The sequence below is a fragment of the Barbus barbus genome, assembly GCF_936440315.1.
Source record: "Barbus barbus genome assembly, chromosome: 2".
NCBI classification, from domain to species: Eukaryota; Metazoa; Chordata; class Actinopteri; order Cypriniformes; family Cyprinidae; genus Barbus; species Barbus barbus.
The window spans coordinates 5,688,119-5,704,685 of NC_136730.1; the positions used below are offsets into that span (position 1 = coordinate 5,688,119).

The 16,567-nt window shown below is 38.9% G+C and overlaps 1 protein-coding gene across 1 annotated transcript; it reads right to left on the reverse strand.

Moving 5' to 3' along the window:
- Positions 1 to 903: 903 nt before the first annotated feature.
- LOC306888289 (ATP-sensitive inward rectifier potassium channel 10-like) lies at positions 904 to 8,726 on the reverse strand (the record flags this gene model as incomplete). Its single annotated transcript, XM_079446487.1, has 5 exons — positions 904 to 1,304; positions 7,107 to 7,284; positions 7,381 to 7,512; positions 8,051 to 8,262; positions 8,369 to 8,726. 5 exons carry the CDS (start codon positions 8,724 to 8,726, stop codon positions 904 to 906), a joined length of 1,281 nt encoding a protein of 426 aa, XP_079302613.1.
- Positions 8,727 to 16,567: the final 7,841 nt, after the last annotated feature.

Below are 16,567 nucleotides of genomic sequence, written 5' to 3' on the forward strand. Positions count from 1 at the left end.
TGCATTATAATCAGCACTTGATAATCGTAATTTTGAGTGCATTGCATTGTGGAATATGTGAAATGACCACTGTGTGGCGCTAATACAGTGTACAGTTTATTGGAAACGGATGAACATGAATCTGGCAATGTTGGTTGCTGTACGAATAGCGATGTATAGTTCGCAAATGAATGTCCGGTGACTGGCACTAAAAGGATTTTGTATGAAAATAACGTATCATCTGCATTAAATTCAACCCTAAATGTAACCGATAGTGTTAACAAATGCAACTGTGAGATAATAACACATTTGCTGAGGCAACCATGCAGTTTTAGCTTACTTGCTTTGAGGTCTTTTACCATTAGTCATATTTTAGGAGACATTGCTTCGCATGGCAAGTACAGTGCTGTACCGGGTGAGCTATCGAGCAAGTTTACTATGTCAGAAAAGTCATACATATAGAGCTGATTATGTAATTATTATGTGCGAACTTCAAATGTATTACTTGTAATCATAATCTGTGTGAATAGGAATAAAAGTTGTTGGTGCTTTACCGCCATAGTGCTCACTGCAGTGAGTTGTATGTATAGGTATGTTTTTCCAATAATTTTGCCATATTAGATTATCTTTGTGTTTTGTTCATACAGAAAACTTGCATACTATGCACAGTATTTGTACCAGAAACAACAAGTGTAGTATGCTAGTGTGCTATTCCGAACATAGCCATCCTGTCTTTATCTTCTCTATTTCATGCTTGTATGCCAGTGCATTTCAGCGCTAGCCAACTCTACTGGCACCCTACCTTGTAAAACAGGTAAGCCTAGTGGCATCAAAAAAAAAAAAGTTGGCTAACACTGAATCAAACAAGAACTCAAGCAATTTATCTGATCCCCCGTTCACTCATTCATCTCTGTTTTCCACTCTCTAGACGTTACTAATGCGGACGCTGAGCTGGTCTCGGACACGCCCCCTGTCCCGCCCCCTTTCCTCCCGGTAGCTGTCCTCCAATCGCATTTTCTCCATAGCCGCCCCTTGGTCTCCACCACTATTGCCTTGTTGTTGGGGTGACTGGGTGCTTGGAGGTGGGGCTTGTTTAAAAACAGGTGGGGTCTTGGTCTTGGCAACCTTGTCAAAGAAGGCAAAATCAGCGACATACTTTCCGGAGGGGGAGAGGGAGACGACGGGAGGAAACTCGTAGCCCCACAGGATCTCGTCAGGCAGATAGGAGGTGCGCACTTGGCAGGTGGCCGAGGTCGGCTCCACGGTAGCGCTCATTATCACAAGCAGCTCAAAGTCAGCCAGCTCCGGATCCGTCCACCCGCCACCTTAGAAAGAAGCATACAAAGTGAAATATACAACAGAAATTCAGTAGCAGATAGTGTTCATCCCATGTTGTCCCAAACATGTATAACTTTTTTTTTCAGTATAGCAAATGAAACGGTGCAGCTCTCAAATCTCATTCATGCTTGAACATAAGCAAACCTAGTGTGTTAACAGAGTGGGATTTGTCTATTTTCATTTACATTCTCTTACCGAATAAAACTTGGATATTCTTCAAAGAATAGTATAGAATATGTATCATGTAAATGCATGCTTTATTCAGTATATTAAGTACTTAATGTGAACATCTGGGCCTTATTTTAGTTAACTAAAATTAAATCCATGAAAAACATTTTCATTCCTTGAAAGAAACTAAATGGAAACACTTTATTTTAAGGTGTCCTTGTTACAGTGTAATTACTGAGTAATATTTATGTATGTAATATTAGTAATATTTAGGTATGTAAGTACCTAGGGCTTCTGGAAACCATACCACATTATTTGTGTGTTTGTGAACAATTGGTGAATAAAGCAAATATTGATTCTGATTCTAAAGTTAAGAAAGACATCAACAAAATTCTCAAAACATTTGTACCCTACAATAAAATTTGACACCATGTTTAGTTTAAAACAGATAGTTTAAGACGATTCGGACAGTAAGACAAACAACAAATTATGGAAAAATTCACATTATGTGATGGTACATAAGGAAACTTATGGCTCATACCAGCAGAAATAGAAATGCCTTCACTCGTAAACATGCCATTCACCCACTGACACACACACACACTCACAATCGCACACACACCTGCATCAACATCCCACATTCAGAGCAAGAGACCGTCATCTGTGCAAACAGTCTCTCCTTTAACCCAGAGCCAGTTCTGCATTCTGCGAGCAAAAAACATGGGGTTTCATAACCCACAAACACACAAGATCATGCTCACAATCATGTTCTACATCTGACACTTGAGTCACACTTAGAAATGTTACTGAATTACATTATTAAATATTTAGTTTAGTATCATTTATTTTATTGTTGATGCTAAAACAACAGATGATAAATGGTAAGATATTTGGACATTTGGAGAGTAAGAATTGCATTAAGCATTCAAAACATTTTAGGGCCAGTGTATACACATCATAAATTCTCATACATTTAAAGCTTACTGGCTAATTAATGCAAATAGACTGAAAAGTATTAAATATGAAGATGGTGTCGTTGGTGTCGTTCACACGCTGATCATGACAGAGCTCAGTGGAAAGACCCTCAGGGGATGCCGGTGTTTACTAGCAGGCGGATCTGATGTGGCCTCTCACTGTCTTTAATGCGTTTCAGGAAAGAAGATAGCCTACTTATATATGGGTCATTCCTACTATCTGGTACATTTTCATGTCCTCATCAAATATGTGACCCTGGACAACAAAAGCAGTCTTAAGTCACTGGGGTATATTTGTAGCAATAGCCAAAAATTCACTCTATGGGTCAAAATTGTAGATTTTTCTTTCATGCAAAAAATCATTAGGACACTAAGTTTTCCATGAAGATATTTTATAAATCTCCTACTGTAAATATATCAAAACTTAAATTTTGATTAGTAATATGCTTTGCTAAGAACTTCATTTGGACAACTTTAAAGGCGATTTCCTCAGATTCCAGATTTTCAAATAGTTCTATTTCAGCCAAATATTGTGCTGTCCTAACAAACCATACATCAATGGAAAGCTTATTTATTCATTATTATTTATTGATGTATTCTCAATTTTGAAAAACTGACCCTTATGACTGGTTTTGTGGTCCAGGGTCACATATAAGTTAAATAAAGGAATGAAATCGTATTAATTACCTTTCTCTTATCACAGTTTATATGTATGAATATGTAAACATAGGGGTACATTTGATATGGCATGTTTTGCACTACAGTCATTTATAACATTAAAAGCTCTATTTAAGAAGACACATGTCAGTCTATCAATAATATAATCTTGGTATGCACAGAGTAGTGGCAAGGTCCTTCAAAAATCGTCAGAAAAAAATACACAAGTCATACAAATTTGGAATGACATGAGGGTGAGTAAAGGATTACAGAAATGCAATTTCATTTGAACGTTTCTTTAACAGAATGTTTGATGGAAAATATTGACAATGTGATATTTTGTTTTTCTGCAATATATATATTGTGATCTGGTGAAAATAACAATATTTTTTTATATAACTTTAATAGAATTTGGAAATAAATAATCCTTCCAAAATGCTTGGGGTGAGTACTTCTGCACAGAAAATAATAATAATTTTGAAAATAAATCTGAAAAAAATTTAAATCTGAGACATTTTTGAGTGCAAATCACACTTTGGTTTAATCAAGAACCAAATCTCTTTCAGGAAGGGAATTTGTTTTTTTTTGTTTTTTTAAATCTCTTTCCGTTTGAGTTTTCATAGGCCACATTATTATAAACTATTAATACAAATTCTATTGTGGTTATTATTATTATTTATTTATTTTTAAAGACAGTTTTATTAGTACAAAGATAAAATTGCAATACTAATATTTGCATTTTAAATTCTTCATTTTCAAAAGTTAAAACATCAAGCTTAAATTTTGATGGTTTGCCTGCAAATAAATATGCACTGCTGGTTTCAGAGTAAAGTGGGACTGTGTTCACTTACAATACAGTGTTTCAGCATCTCACAACAGCTTGATTCTCAGTAAATGAACGAAGGCTCACAAAGATGTTAAAACTCTGTATCTATTCAATTAAATCGCAGCCTTCACGATTTGATGATTGCATTCAGCCCTATCATAATATTATATTTCGATATATCATGCAGCCCTGGTTTGAAACCACAAGTAAAACATAGTCTTTGAGTCAAACAAACATACATGAGAGAACATTTAGTTTGGTGGTTCATATAGCTATATGCTGAGTTGTCACTGGGCTCCAGCAGAGACCCGTGTCTCTTCTTCTCAGTCTCTTACGCAAACACAATGCCACATTCAGCAGACTGGCACACTGTGTATTTAGTTTTTTTTTACTATAGATTCACACACAATGGTGCACTGGCACACATCCATACATGTACGTTTACACACAGCCACTCAGGCACATACAGATTCACAGTGTAATGCACTGGCACGCTTTCGGACACGTTTTTAAAGCCGGTGCCAGTTTCTTCATTCATATGCAAATGTGCTTCCATTGGAGCATTCTGAATAGCTATTTCTACTTCATATTCAGGTTTTTAAAGAAAAATTTAACGGTCAGCATACAAAACAGAGTCATTTCTGGGATGACACAATCAAACGGGAAGTCATCATGAGTTTCATTTGGATTAGGTAGCATTAGGCATAAGTGGGGTCTATTAAATATAACCCTATACCGCATAATCCGACTACAGTCAATTACACTGGGCGATCTGGCTAGACTACAAACACGATGAGACAGAAGCATTGAGATGAGAGAAAAAGCACAACAGAAATACGCAAGGATATGCACGTACAGGAAAAACTCAGGCGTGCGAGATGAGTCGCATTCAGTGAATCAAGTGCAAAAGTGGGGTCCGGAGTGTCTGTTAGCGTGGGCCCTCGTTGGGGTAGAGACTGGGACCGTAACTGGATCCACGACCTGCGTGTCAGCACCAGGAACTGGGCTGCTTTGTGCCTCTAATGAGACGCTCTGGCACGCTCTCATACACGCATTCCAGCCAAAGAGAGAGAACGTATAAAAGAAAGAGGGAAAGCTACATCTACAGAGAAAGTTAATGTGGGCTAACAGAGAGAAAATTAGATGAAGGGAGGAAGAAGACAATAAATGCAGCTCATCTGCCAATAATAGAAACCCCAAGTTCCTGTAAACATGCCCCCTTCACCTAAGTCTTTATTAAATTTTCTAAATTCACACTAAAATTGCAGAGAGAATGTGAAATCTGCTTCTGTCCTTTAACCTCCCAATATTCAATTAAACTTTTGCAGTCTTTCCCGCAAAGGGTTTTTATAATTCCCAAATGCCAATCCTGACACCAAAGGTCCTTGCTGAAAAACACAGTCTTAGCTGGTTCAAGCTGGTCTTCCAGTCTGACCAGCTGTCAAGCACTCAAAATCCCTTAAAACCACCAAAACAGACCAGCCTTGTGGCTCGGTGGCTTGTCCAGTCTATATTTCCCAGTATGGTTCTGATTTTGACACGCAAACCTGCAAAAAACAAGTTAGCGCTTGATTGAGGTAGATCTGTTTACATTTAGTCTCATAATCAGTGAATTTGGAGGTACCTCAAAAAATAAGTATAGAAGCATTGAAAAGCAAGCTACACTGGCTGTTGGTTGACTGATTACTTCTGATGCTAATTGATGCTGCTTCATCGAGTGCTATTATTATTGAAGACTGGAGGGACAACAGCTGTCCTCCACAAATTCACAGATGATGAGTGGAAGATGCATTCCCACATCCGAAACTTAGGGCTCAATGAAAATCCCAAGTTCCTAAGTTTTTCCCACTTATGATTACAGCATCGTGGTGGTGTTCATTTGTGTTTAAACACACATAATAAAATACACTTATAAAGAGACAAACACATCATTACATTTTGTTGTGGACCAGCAAGAAACAACCCAGAGCACTCTAACAACCACTAGCAACTCTCTAAAAACCAATGCTCTAGCAAGCTACCCATACACCCTAGAATCATGGCAGCAAGTTTTGTGTAAATGTACAAATTTAATTCACATTTATCCTCATGATTAATCAAGGAGAGGCAAAATGGAAACATAAATTGAGCCACTTTGGCTAGCCACGCATACTTGATTCAGGTGTGAAGTGTCAGTGGAAACAGGGCACCAGCGTGTGCTCAAAGTGCCAGAACTCCCTGAACCTTTTTCCTCCAGCATGACCTCTGCGCTGAAACAGAGCTTCTCTGGTGTCTTTAACACCTCTCCCCACACTGCTGGTTCACGTTTCTCTCATGTAGCACTCTATCCTCAGAGCAACTCTGCTGGAGCCACGGGGGTCGGTGCCCAACCACACTGTCCCTGTTCTCAGGTGTATCCTACTGACAGTCTTCTTCTTCTGCCACCAGAGCCAGCGCCATCTCTGCACTCTCGCACATAGAAGCTAAGCTTAGTGGTAGGTTTTACAGTGTGCAAAGAACTAAGAAACATGCATTTGACAGATGCTTTTATTAAAAGCAACTTTGCATTTATAGTACACATGCTCATGTGTTCGATTCTTAAGGAATGTATGAAAATCAGTTCCTGTATTCCCTGGGACTCAAACCCACTTGCATTTAGCACACACTTTTATCTAAAGCAAATTACATCACACTGCATTCCTTGGGAATCAAACCCATGACCATGGCTTTGCTAGCACTATGCTCTACTGTTTGAGCTACAGGACTCTCAAAATTCCTGTGATGTGATGGGTTTGAATTGTGCATATATAAGGAAATGGAGTAGTGTTGTCTAGTAAGCTTAACATTGGTATCCAGATGGTTGCTGGTTCATTCACCAAAAATAACAATCCATGAGCCAACAGAGCAAGACACCTAAGCTTGCACCAGCTGAAACTGTGCCTGTTCTGTTTTACATTTACCCATTTGGCAGATGGTTGACCCAAGACCTTGGCATAGCCAGCACCATGCTCTTCTAGTAGAGCTACAATGATACCAGTTCAACTTACAGTAGAAAGTAATGAATACATTTTTTGAATGGGACGATTCTTGGCTTAGGTTTTCAGGATCCATTTTGGAATTCTAACATTTCAACATGACGCCTTATTGTTCCATTTACCCTCCTTAGTTCTCCTAGGCTTCCGTACCTTTGGCAGCCCAGGCCCGCAGTGGGCTGTTGTCATCTATCAAGTGGTAGAAAGTGAGGGGCAGGATGAGGAAGGGGCTGTCACTGGACATGTCCACTTGGAAGGCTACATTTCTCTGGTCCAGACGCACCGTCTCACCCTCTTTAGTCAGCGACGTCTGCAGAAGCTTACCTGTTACCTGAGGAATCCCAGTAATTGGACATAAGATGAGTTGCACATACATTTATTTGGAAATGAATATGAAATTCAACATTATTTCATCAGATGTGTTTACCTGGCAGCCCAAAAGGAGGCTCTTACGCATATTAGCGACACGGATCATGAGACAAGGTTGGCCCTCGTGATTGGCGACCACAGCATGCTGACTGAACTTCACCGTCTCACCACGTTTCTTCGGCCGTGCTACCTACATACACCAAATGGAAGCATAAAAGCCTTATTAGATCTGAGAGAACTGTACAGGTCACAAAAATATATTTTGTAATCAGATATTGTTCCAGTATGGCTACGTTTAATGGCAATAAAACCAAAATACCGCTTAGTATGATTATCAAATTGCAAAGGCTACAATTTATTCAAATAAAAATATGCACTAAAGCTTGGCTCTGTTTTCATTTACACGTGGGGAGCTCATGATGGATCATCTAGTGTTTTCAGGGTCTCAGAGCAGAGCAGTTCACAACAAATGCTGCTCCACACAAACTCCGTCTCTGTATTTGCTGTGAGTTTGGGTTACTTATACATTTAGGAACTCAACGTTTACCAGCCTTCCCAAACTTGGAATAAGAAGCACTTACAGACAGGCTCATGTCAAGTTTTCCGCCAAAATAGAAGCTTGACATTTTAACATTTTGACAACCAGAAATAATAATATTGTATCTGTACACTTGATTTGTGCTGTAGCAACTTTTTACCCAAATTAATTTAAAAAGTGTTAGTTGTACCTTAGCAAGGAAGGTTCCAGTGATAAAGATCTCCATCACCATGGTGATGACAAGCTGAACAATAAGCAGGATTATAGCAAGTGGACATTCCTCAGTGATGCACCGAAAGCCATAACCAATCGTAGTTTGTGATTCCAGGGAGAAAAGGAACGCTCCAGTCAGGGTTTGGACCTGCATCACACACGGCGTGTGGTTGGACGGAGGGTCAAACTCTGGTGAGAAAAGGACAAGAAACAAAGACATGGAAATAACAGGTTTGCAATATTTATGAATATAAATATCCAGGTCCTATTGAAAAACATCTCCTTCCCTCCTCACCTAACAAATCTCCATGCACAAGTGCTACCAAGTACCACAGCACTCCAAAGACAAACCAGGTGCCAGCGAAGGTGGCGGAAAACAGGAAAAGCTTATAGCGCCACTGCATGTCCAGAAAGGTTGTCCACAGGTCGCGCAGGTAAAGCGTCCCTCGGCCGCTGATGTGTTCGATGCGTACATTGCTCCGCCCATCTTTAGATAGCACCCGTCGACGACGTCTCAATGCCGCAGGTCCGTTTCCTGTCGAAGCCCCACCTCCTCCACCTAGGAGTGGCTTTAGAACGTCTGTCTGTGTCTGGGAGTGGCAGACCTTCTGTGGGGAGGGGCTACGGGAGGAAGGGGGCGTGGCTGAGGTCATAGCTAGGAGGGAAGAGAGAGATGGTTTAAAATAAGTAGTCTGATTTCTTCTACCTTCCTGCAGACTTGAGTTCCAGGGTTGCAGGGTTGGCTACCCCTGGTTTAAAATGTGCATGTACACAGGTCATGGGAATTTTTTTTTTTAAATGTTGTTATTTATAACACATATCATATGTCTTGACTTTTCAGTGTAAACTCTGCAAATTAGCTAATATTGATTGATAACGATGAAACTGTAATATTTGCACTATTTCTGAGGTCAAATCTGCAAACAGAGATTTTGAACTAAGAGCATTATGAATCATTTCTGCATTAAAACTCATTCACTGATGTAGTTTTTTGTGTTCAAAATGCAAGCTAATGCAGTTTCTAACATGCACAGGTGACCAGGCTTTCTTCATCCAAAACTCTTATTAAAGACTGATGAAGCTTTAAGCACAATAGTCCAGTTGTTATGTAGAAAAGATACAGATTGCAATTGGGTTGATGTTCAATTGACCAAACACTGAAAACTGGACATCTTTTTGTTTAAGTGTTCAGGTTTTGCTGTGACAACTGCAGCAGCACTGAACTATGATGTTGTGATCTATCATTTTGGGTTTTCACATTGCCATTTATATTTTGCTAGTAATTCCACTTATTTCCCTCATTTTTGTCTGGCCAGCAGTGGATGTTATCAGATGGGACTCATACATGCCACAGTTTAGGTTACAGAAACTAGTATCTTGTTACTCTGACATAAAAAGAAGTTCTTTTTAATGAAATAAGCGATCTAGCAGTTGAGAAACCTGTGTGAGAAACCTGTCACCTTATCTCCTTCTGTAAAATCTAGGTCGTCTCGTAGCATTTTAGAAGAAAAAGCACATGGGAAGAGAGAGGGCTCTATCTCCATCCAAGCTCTATCTGAAAGACATGCATCATCCAAGTAAAGAGAGCCACATTAGGGACACATTAGTGACCCTCAGCAGTATTTAAAACGTCTTCTCTAAAAGCTGAAATGGGCAAAGTAGCTTTCACAGCGATCTTTATCGTGAACACGTGAGCGCATCCTTCTCTCTCTCTCGAGGTTTGTGTGTGCCAGGAAGGGGTACAAGGCCGGTTTGGGGGCGACCCTGGTGGTCCGTTACTCTACATTCAGACCCTCCAGCTGCCCAAGCGCATTAAATGCCCCTCATTCACACAGTGGAAGCAGCTGCCCTTTCTCATTTAAAGGCTGGTCGTCAACGCTGACCAACTCACATGCCGTGCTCGGTTGGCCCGGGTGAGCGGTGAAAAGGGTTTCACCATTTAAAAACACAAAACCGCAGGAAGGAATCAGAGATGAAAAGAACACCACAATGTTTTCCATATTCTCTGCATTCCTCTGTTACATTGAGGATGACGCTTCTTAATCCTTCACCTATAAACTTTCGTAGATGCTGCTTGGACAGTTTTTTTCAATCACTGGTTCACTCACTTCTCCTACAGCATTAACTGAAACTTTTTGTGCATAGAAACCACACATTAGCTAGAAAAAGTACAGCAATCATGCTCAAAAATCTGAATATGTATTCTGACATTGTTGATCTCAAATTGTCTTGGAATAAAACTTCATTGCACGATCATACACTATTCAAGAACCAATAATGGTTTTACAGTCTGATGCATAGACAAACCATTTTAAGCTCCACAAACAACTTTCTTTTGAAATAATCTATAAGTATTTGGACACAAGTAATTCTTTAAATTGTCTGAATGTCATAACAGATAACTAAATAGCAATTATCACTTATTTTCCAGAAAGAATACATAGACACACTTTTCTTAAGCAAAACATCTGGACATTTCTTTCTTCATTGGAAAACAAAAGATATTTTGAAGAACACTGGGAACTAAATAACTTTGGACACCATTGACTTCCATTGTATGGGCAATCAAAAAAAGTTCTCACAATATCTTCTTTCTTACCAAAATACAGCACAAACACAAATTTCAAGCAAAACATTTGTCAAAAGAAAGAGTTTGTGCGATTTCAAATGACAAAAGAATAGATGTAGTAAATGAAGAATCAGGATTATGTGAGTTTGTTTAGTGAATCATATTGCTTGATAGTGTGATTCTCTACACCTGTGGTTCCTCTGTGAATCTGAGAACTGACTTCATACATCCACTAAAAATCACAGAAACACCAGATGATTAAAAAAAATTTAGACAAAAATGAAGAAAAGTGCTTCGCCTAAGAAAGAATAAGCCAGTAATCTCACGTCTCAGAAGACATTTCAACTGTGCTTCAATTCACCAAAATTCGCTTAAGACACTTGCCTTTAATAAAAAATCTCAATATGAGCTCAAACATTTCTTTTTTTATAGTGTTGCAAAATGTAACTATATTATCGCCTAGCTCTCATGCTCCAGCAATATATACTGTATAACAACATCATGATTTTCTGTAAAGCTGCTTTGAAACAACGCATTGATTTAACTTGACTCATTAAATTCTACAGGATCAATGATCTGAGGTGCTATCCACATTTATTTAATTGCTCTTGATGTCAAACAATTGACTCATTTGTGAATTTGAGGACAAACAGCAACTTGAAAACATAACTAAGAACCAATTTCTTAGCTACGTTACACAAGGAATCACTTTCAATGGTGACTCCATTCATTCACACTGTTCAATCTCACCCTCTCCCTCTCTGCATTCTTGTTTAAATGTCTAAGTGGTAGTTTAGTCTCACTCAGCTTCTGCCTTCCGCACTAAATAAAATAAATAAATGAAATGAATGAGTACCAGGGAGATGTGATACGCTCTCCCCTCTCTGACCTCGCTCTCTCTCTCTGGACTCACACTGAGAGAATGAATAGGTATCTGTCTGGATCTCTGTGCTCTGAATACTAACGTCGGCCGAGAGGGAGGAGGCGGTTCCTCGCCGAGGCACGTGTTATAAGCAGATTGTACACACAGCCGACCTTTGAACTCCGGCGAGTATGCGCCCACACGTGTGCACACTGATACAGTACATACAGCAGACAAACGCTGACACGCACTTGACTCAATGTATGTTTCTCATGCTCTCAAAGACCTTTGGTTTAAAGGCTTGAAATGCATGAAATTAGTTTTGGAGACAAATATACATTGTGCCTACACATGAATATTTGACTAAGAATACATGCAAACTAATTCAATACTGCTTAAAGGGAAATTTATCATCATTTCCATACATCAGTGTGTTATTTTATGACTTCATTATTATTCTGTAATGTGGAAAAACAGTCTCGTATGCACATGAGTTCTCAGAGAGCGAAGCCATGTTGTTTCACTGCGAGAGTTTACAAATTGTCTTCGTCTTTTTTCTCACTCTTCCTCTCACTTTCTGTCCTCCCTCGATGTCTTTCTTTCTCACTCGCTGTCCTGTATGCACAAGAATCCTTTTGTTTAGAGATGAGATGAAAGAGACAAAAGACACCATTGAAAAATACAACACTGCATGTGTGTGAGAGAGAGAGAGAGAGAGAGTAAGTGAGACAGACAGAGAGAGAGAGAGAAAGGAAGGAATGACATGGAGAGATGGACAGAAAACAGGCCGATATTAAAACTCTCTCATCAGTATTCTGTGGATGTGCAAACTTTGACTTTCCTCTATTCATCAGATCCAATGCATTTCTCACAGTCGCTGTCGAACGTACTTGACTTTTCTATTTTAAAGTGCTCTGGAAATCACTCTGCAAACAAATCGACTCCCTTAACAAATCAACATTTCCTTAACCTCTAATTAATCTACTGCACAGTTATCTGCAGATCAGTTAATTCATTGGCTGGCTTGGTTTAGATCTCCAAAATAACCAGGTTGAAATGAACAAGGGGGGAAAAGCAAGGGAAAAGTCCAAAAAGGAAATCCAAAAACTTTGCCAGGTCTGATGTTTGCCAGAAAGAGCCATGGGGAGCATATCAGATCAGTTGAAAGGAACAAAAAAAAGAAAAGAATACCCACGCAAAGTTGTGTTTCAGTCAGAGTCTATGAAATTATTTTGATAGCAGTGGACAATCCTCCTCTTTTATATCTCTGCATCAGTAAATATTGTTTCTCTACAGCTCATGCATTAAACAGAAGCAGTGTTAATAGAGCGAACTGTAACTGTAAATTTAATCTGAAAGATTTAAACACACTGAAGGTTCTACTTATAAATCAAACTACTACTGTAATAATTGTTCATGACATTTAAAAGGCATTTCATTGCAGACAAATGCATTTTACAAGACCAAAACCAATGGCAAACAAAACACAAACAAAAGAACATGTTTTGCAGGTTCAATATTACTGTCAAGCTTTTTAGCTTAAATCTTTTTCTTTTTTCATTTAGTATTTTGCATTATAATGTTAAACATACTGAAACGCAAAAGAGAGTGACACAAACTTGAATAAAACTGAAGCAATCTAATATTGACAAACAGTTAAACATGCCCATTATTATTTAATTTTAGCTTATGCAAATGACAAAGTAAACGTATAACAGGTCATTTGAGCATCAAACAGCAGGCTACACATCAGAACAACATACTTTCACTATAATACTTATTTCTAATATTTAACAATGATATATGTTTTTGCATTCTTGTTCATCTTGTTGAGATGCACCGGATGTCTTACATCATGTCTGCAAGGATCTTACTCATATTGGATGTGATGCCTTATTTAAGGATGAGGCATGTTGCATGACAGATGAATGACATGCTCATGGTTTAGTTTCTTCTAAATGAACACAATCTCAGCACATCGACCTCTGACCCCTCACAAGTGACTTCAGCATATAGATGTTAGGCTATGTTTACTTACCTTTTACTGAGGACTTGAACGCAGAGCACTCTCTCTCTTTGTGATTCACTGCTGTTTTCCAATTTCAGGAAGCATCAGAGGATAATCTGAGGCGAAAGTTGTGAAAGCGTTCAGAAAGGAGAGAAGCGCGTTCCAGACAACTTTGTCAACATCATCCGCGCCAGAAGAATGACCAGTTCTCATAATGTTTAGCATGCAAATAAACACATTTAATACGATTTTAAAACGCCAGCCTATACGCCTAAATATTTATGCAAATATACAAAATTGTCAAGTTAAAAAATATATAGCCTATATATAATCGGTTCGATCCTAGCAAGTCAGTGCCGGTCTAATGTTACCGATTTATTATGTGATGCCCTTTCTTTCTCTCTCTCTCTCTCTCTCTCCTCTCTCTATCCTCCTCACTCTCTCTCTATCTCTTGTCTCGTCTTAAGTGGAACTCCTCAATAAGTTTTGTTCGCAGCACATCTGAAAACTTTCTCCTCTCGTCTCAGTCCTGCCTTTCATTGATGATGAAATACGTACTTTCAGCTCCTCAGCACTGTTTAATTCATTAATTCATCGGCCCTCCGCTCCTCCTCCCGACCCCCGCGTCTCCGTCTGTAAATAGAGCCCTTGTTGAGCTCCTCAGCCTTTGTAAACTTTTCTGCTCGATTTAAATGTGTCGAAATGAAGAAACTGTATGTTGCTGCTGTTCGAAGGACACATACATTATTTATAAATACGAGCTCGGATGTTGAATTAGTTTTATTGTGATTTTCCCTCTTTCTTTTCTCTATCCGAGCGGAAGACAAGGCTTTGAAGTCGATCCATGTCCGCTTGAATAACTGCAGAAAACAGGTGCAAACCTTTGAAAAGAGGCGCTAAAGACGACAAAGAAAGAATTAGGCCTACCGTAATTATGATTACTATTCGTATTATATAACACTGTTATTATATAGGCTAGCCACAGCAACTAAAAAAATATTTTAAAACAAAACTAAAAACTTAAATATAAATATATACTGAAAAAACATAAGCTAGATGAATAGTTTAATTTAAACATAAGGCGGAGAGGAATTTTTTTTAATTTTTTTTTTATTTTTTTATTAAGTTGATGTCATATTTCTTTCTTTTCTTTTTTTTTCTCGAATTTGTATTAGTTTGTGTAGCCTATTTATACTGTTGCATTAGCAGAATGCTTGAATGTTGATTTTTAACCCACCGATTGTATGTTCCTCTCATCTTCTTATTCGCAAAAAGGTAGGCTAAATTACTTGATTTGGTTTTGTTGTTGTTGTTGCAGTAGGGGCAATGGGCCTGTCTGTGATCATTTGTCTTTTTAACTTCACAAAACGACAGTCAACAGTTATCTTGCATAAGTAAAAAAAAAAGTTAGCTTTCACATAAAAACTCACGTTGCCTTTTAATTTCTGCTTAGCTAAAGTCTTGTTCACTGTTGGTGTTGCTGGCGTGTGGCTTAATTAAATTTTATTATTTACACTCTAGAGGTTATTTCTGAAGGCTGGACAACATTAAACCGAAGCATGTTTTGGCGGAAGTTAAATTTACCGCGTTCCCTAGACCAGAAGTCTTCAACCCTGTTCCTGGGGACCCACTATCCTGAAGAGTTTAGATACAGCCCTAATCAAACACACCTGAAGCGGCCAGTCAGGCTCCTCAAGACTGCTTGAATATTGCAGGCAGGAGTGCTGAAGCCGGTTGGAAATAATCTTTCCAGGAGAGTGGGTCCCCAGGAGCAGGGTTGAAGACCTCTGGTCTAGACGACCTAGACACGTCATAAATCTTAACGCGGACATATGTGCCGAGACGTTTTGCGCGCGGCTTTTTCACACGCGCGTTAATCTTGATTTCCCGCCCACCTGCCAAAGCGCGCAATTTTCTTAGGCCGACATAACTCAACAAGGTTGGGGTAGTTTTTCATAGTTTTGAGGATTAAATATATATCGGACTAAACTGAAAAACAAAGTAATAAAATAATGCAAACAAAAAGTAATCTAATAAAGAAAGGCAAGGTAGGCCCTGATCTGTCACTCAAGGATGTAAGATGCAAATGAGAGGATGTACATACAAAAGAGAAGAAAGGATGGATGGAAGAGAACAGGATGAGGCACAAAAAGGAAACAGAGGTGAATTAAGTCGGTCAGGACTCTTTTGGCTGGACGGAAGAGCCTTTTTCTTCTGTTCTGTTTCTTCTCTTTTGTTGACCCTTTTCTCTGGCATTACACTTCGTTTGTTTACTGAACACATGGTGTTCTTTTTCCCACTCAACTTCCGTCCCTCTTGCTGTTTCTCTCTCAAGTGTTCCCTTTTGAGCTGTTGATATTCAATTCAGTATCATACCCTTTCTGTCAGTTCAGCCTAGCTACAACTTTTTCATATACCTCCTTGAGCATTATAGTGAGCTTCGATGTTTTTTGTATAGTATACAATCCATAAACACACACACTGCGCAGAGACTTTCATTGAGGATTTTTATTCAAAGAAAGAGAGGAAACCATTACCACTATGTCTGGGATAGTGTCCATTTTCTGTCCAAGGGAGCCGCTCGGTGAAGTTTTATGCCTTCCTAGTGAGAGAAGTTTTATTTGGACATTCAGCGAGAGAAGTTTTATTAGGGTAATCAGTGCTCTGACTGTGTTAACTCCTGTAACTCACAGCTGGCCTCATGATTCAGCCAAGGGATTCTCCATCGTGCTCTTCCATTCCTGCAATCAGATGCATGGTCTCTTAGGAACCCTTGGCTCTAGAGCCCTCCTGTGGCTATTAAAGAGACCATTCCAACTGGTAAGTGTCCCTTTTTTTTCATTTTTAAACAAAGACTTTATTTAGTAATAGGTGATATTTTGTTCTGACATTAGAGTAGTTGACAACTTGGTATTAATGCTCATGGGAAATAGACATGTTCTTTGGTGTGACGTTATTACATCTGTTCATCTAAAACTGTTTTAAACACCATTTTGCTAATAACTATGCATGCATTGTTTGACTGAAAAACAATATCAGCACATAAAGAATTATT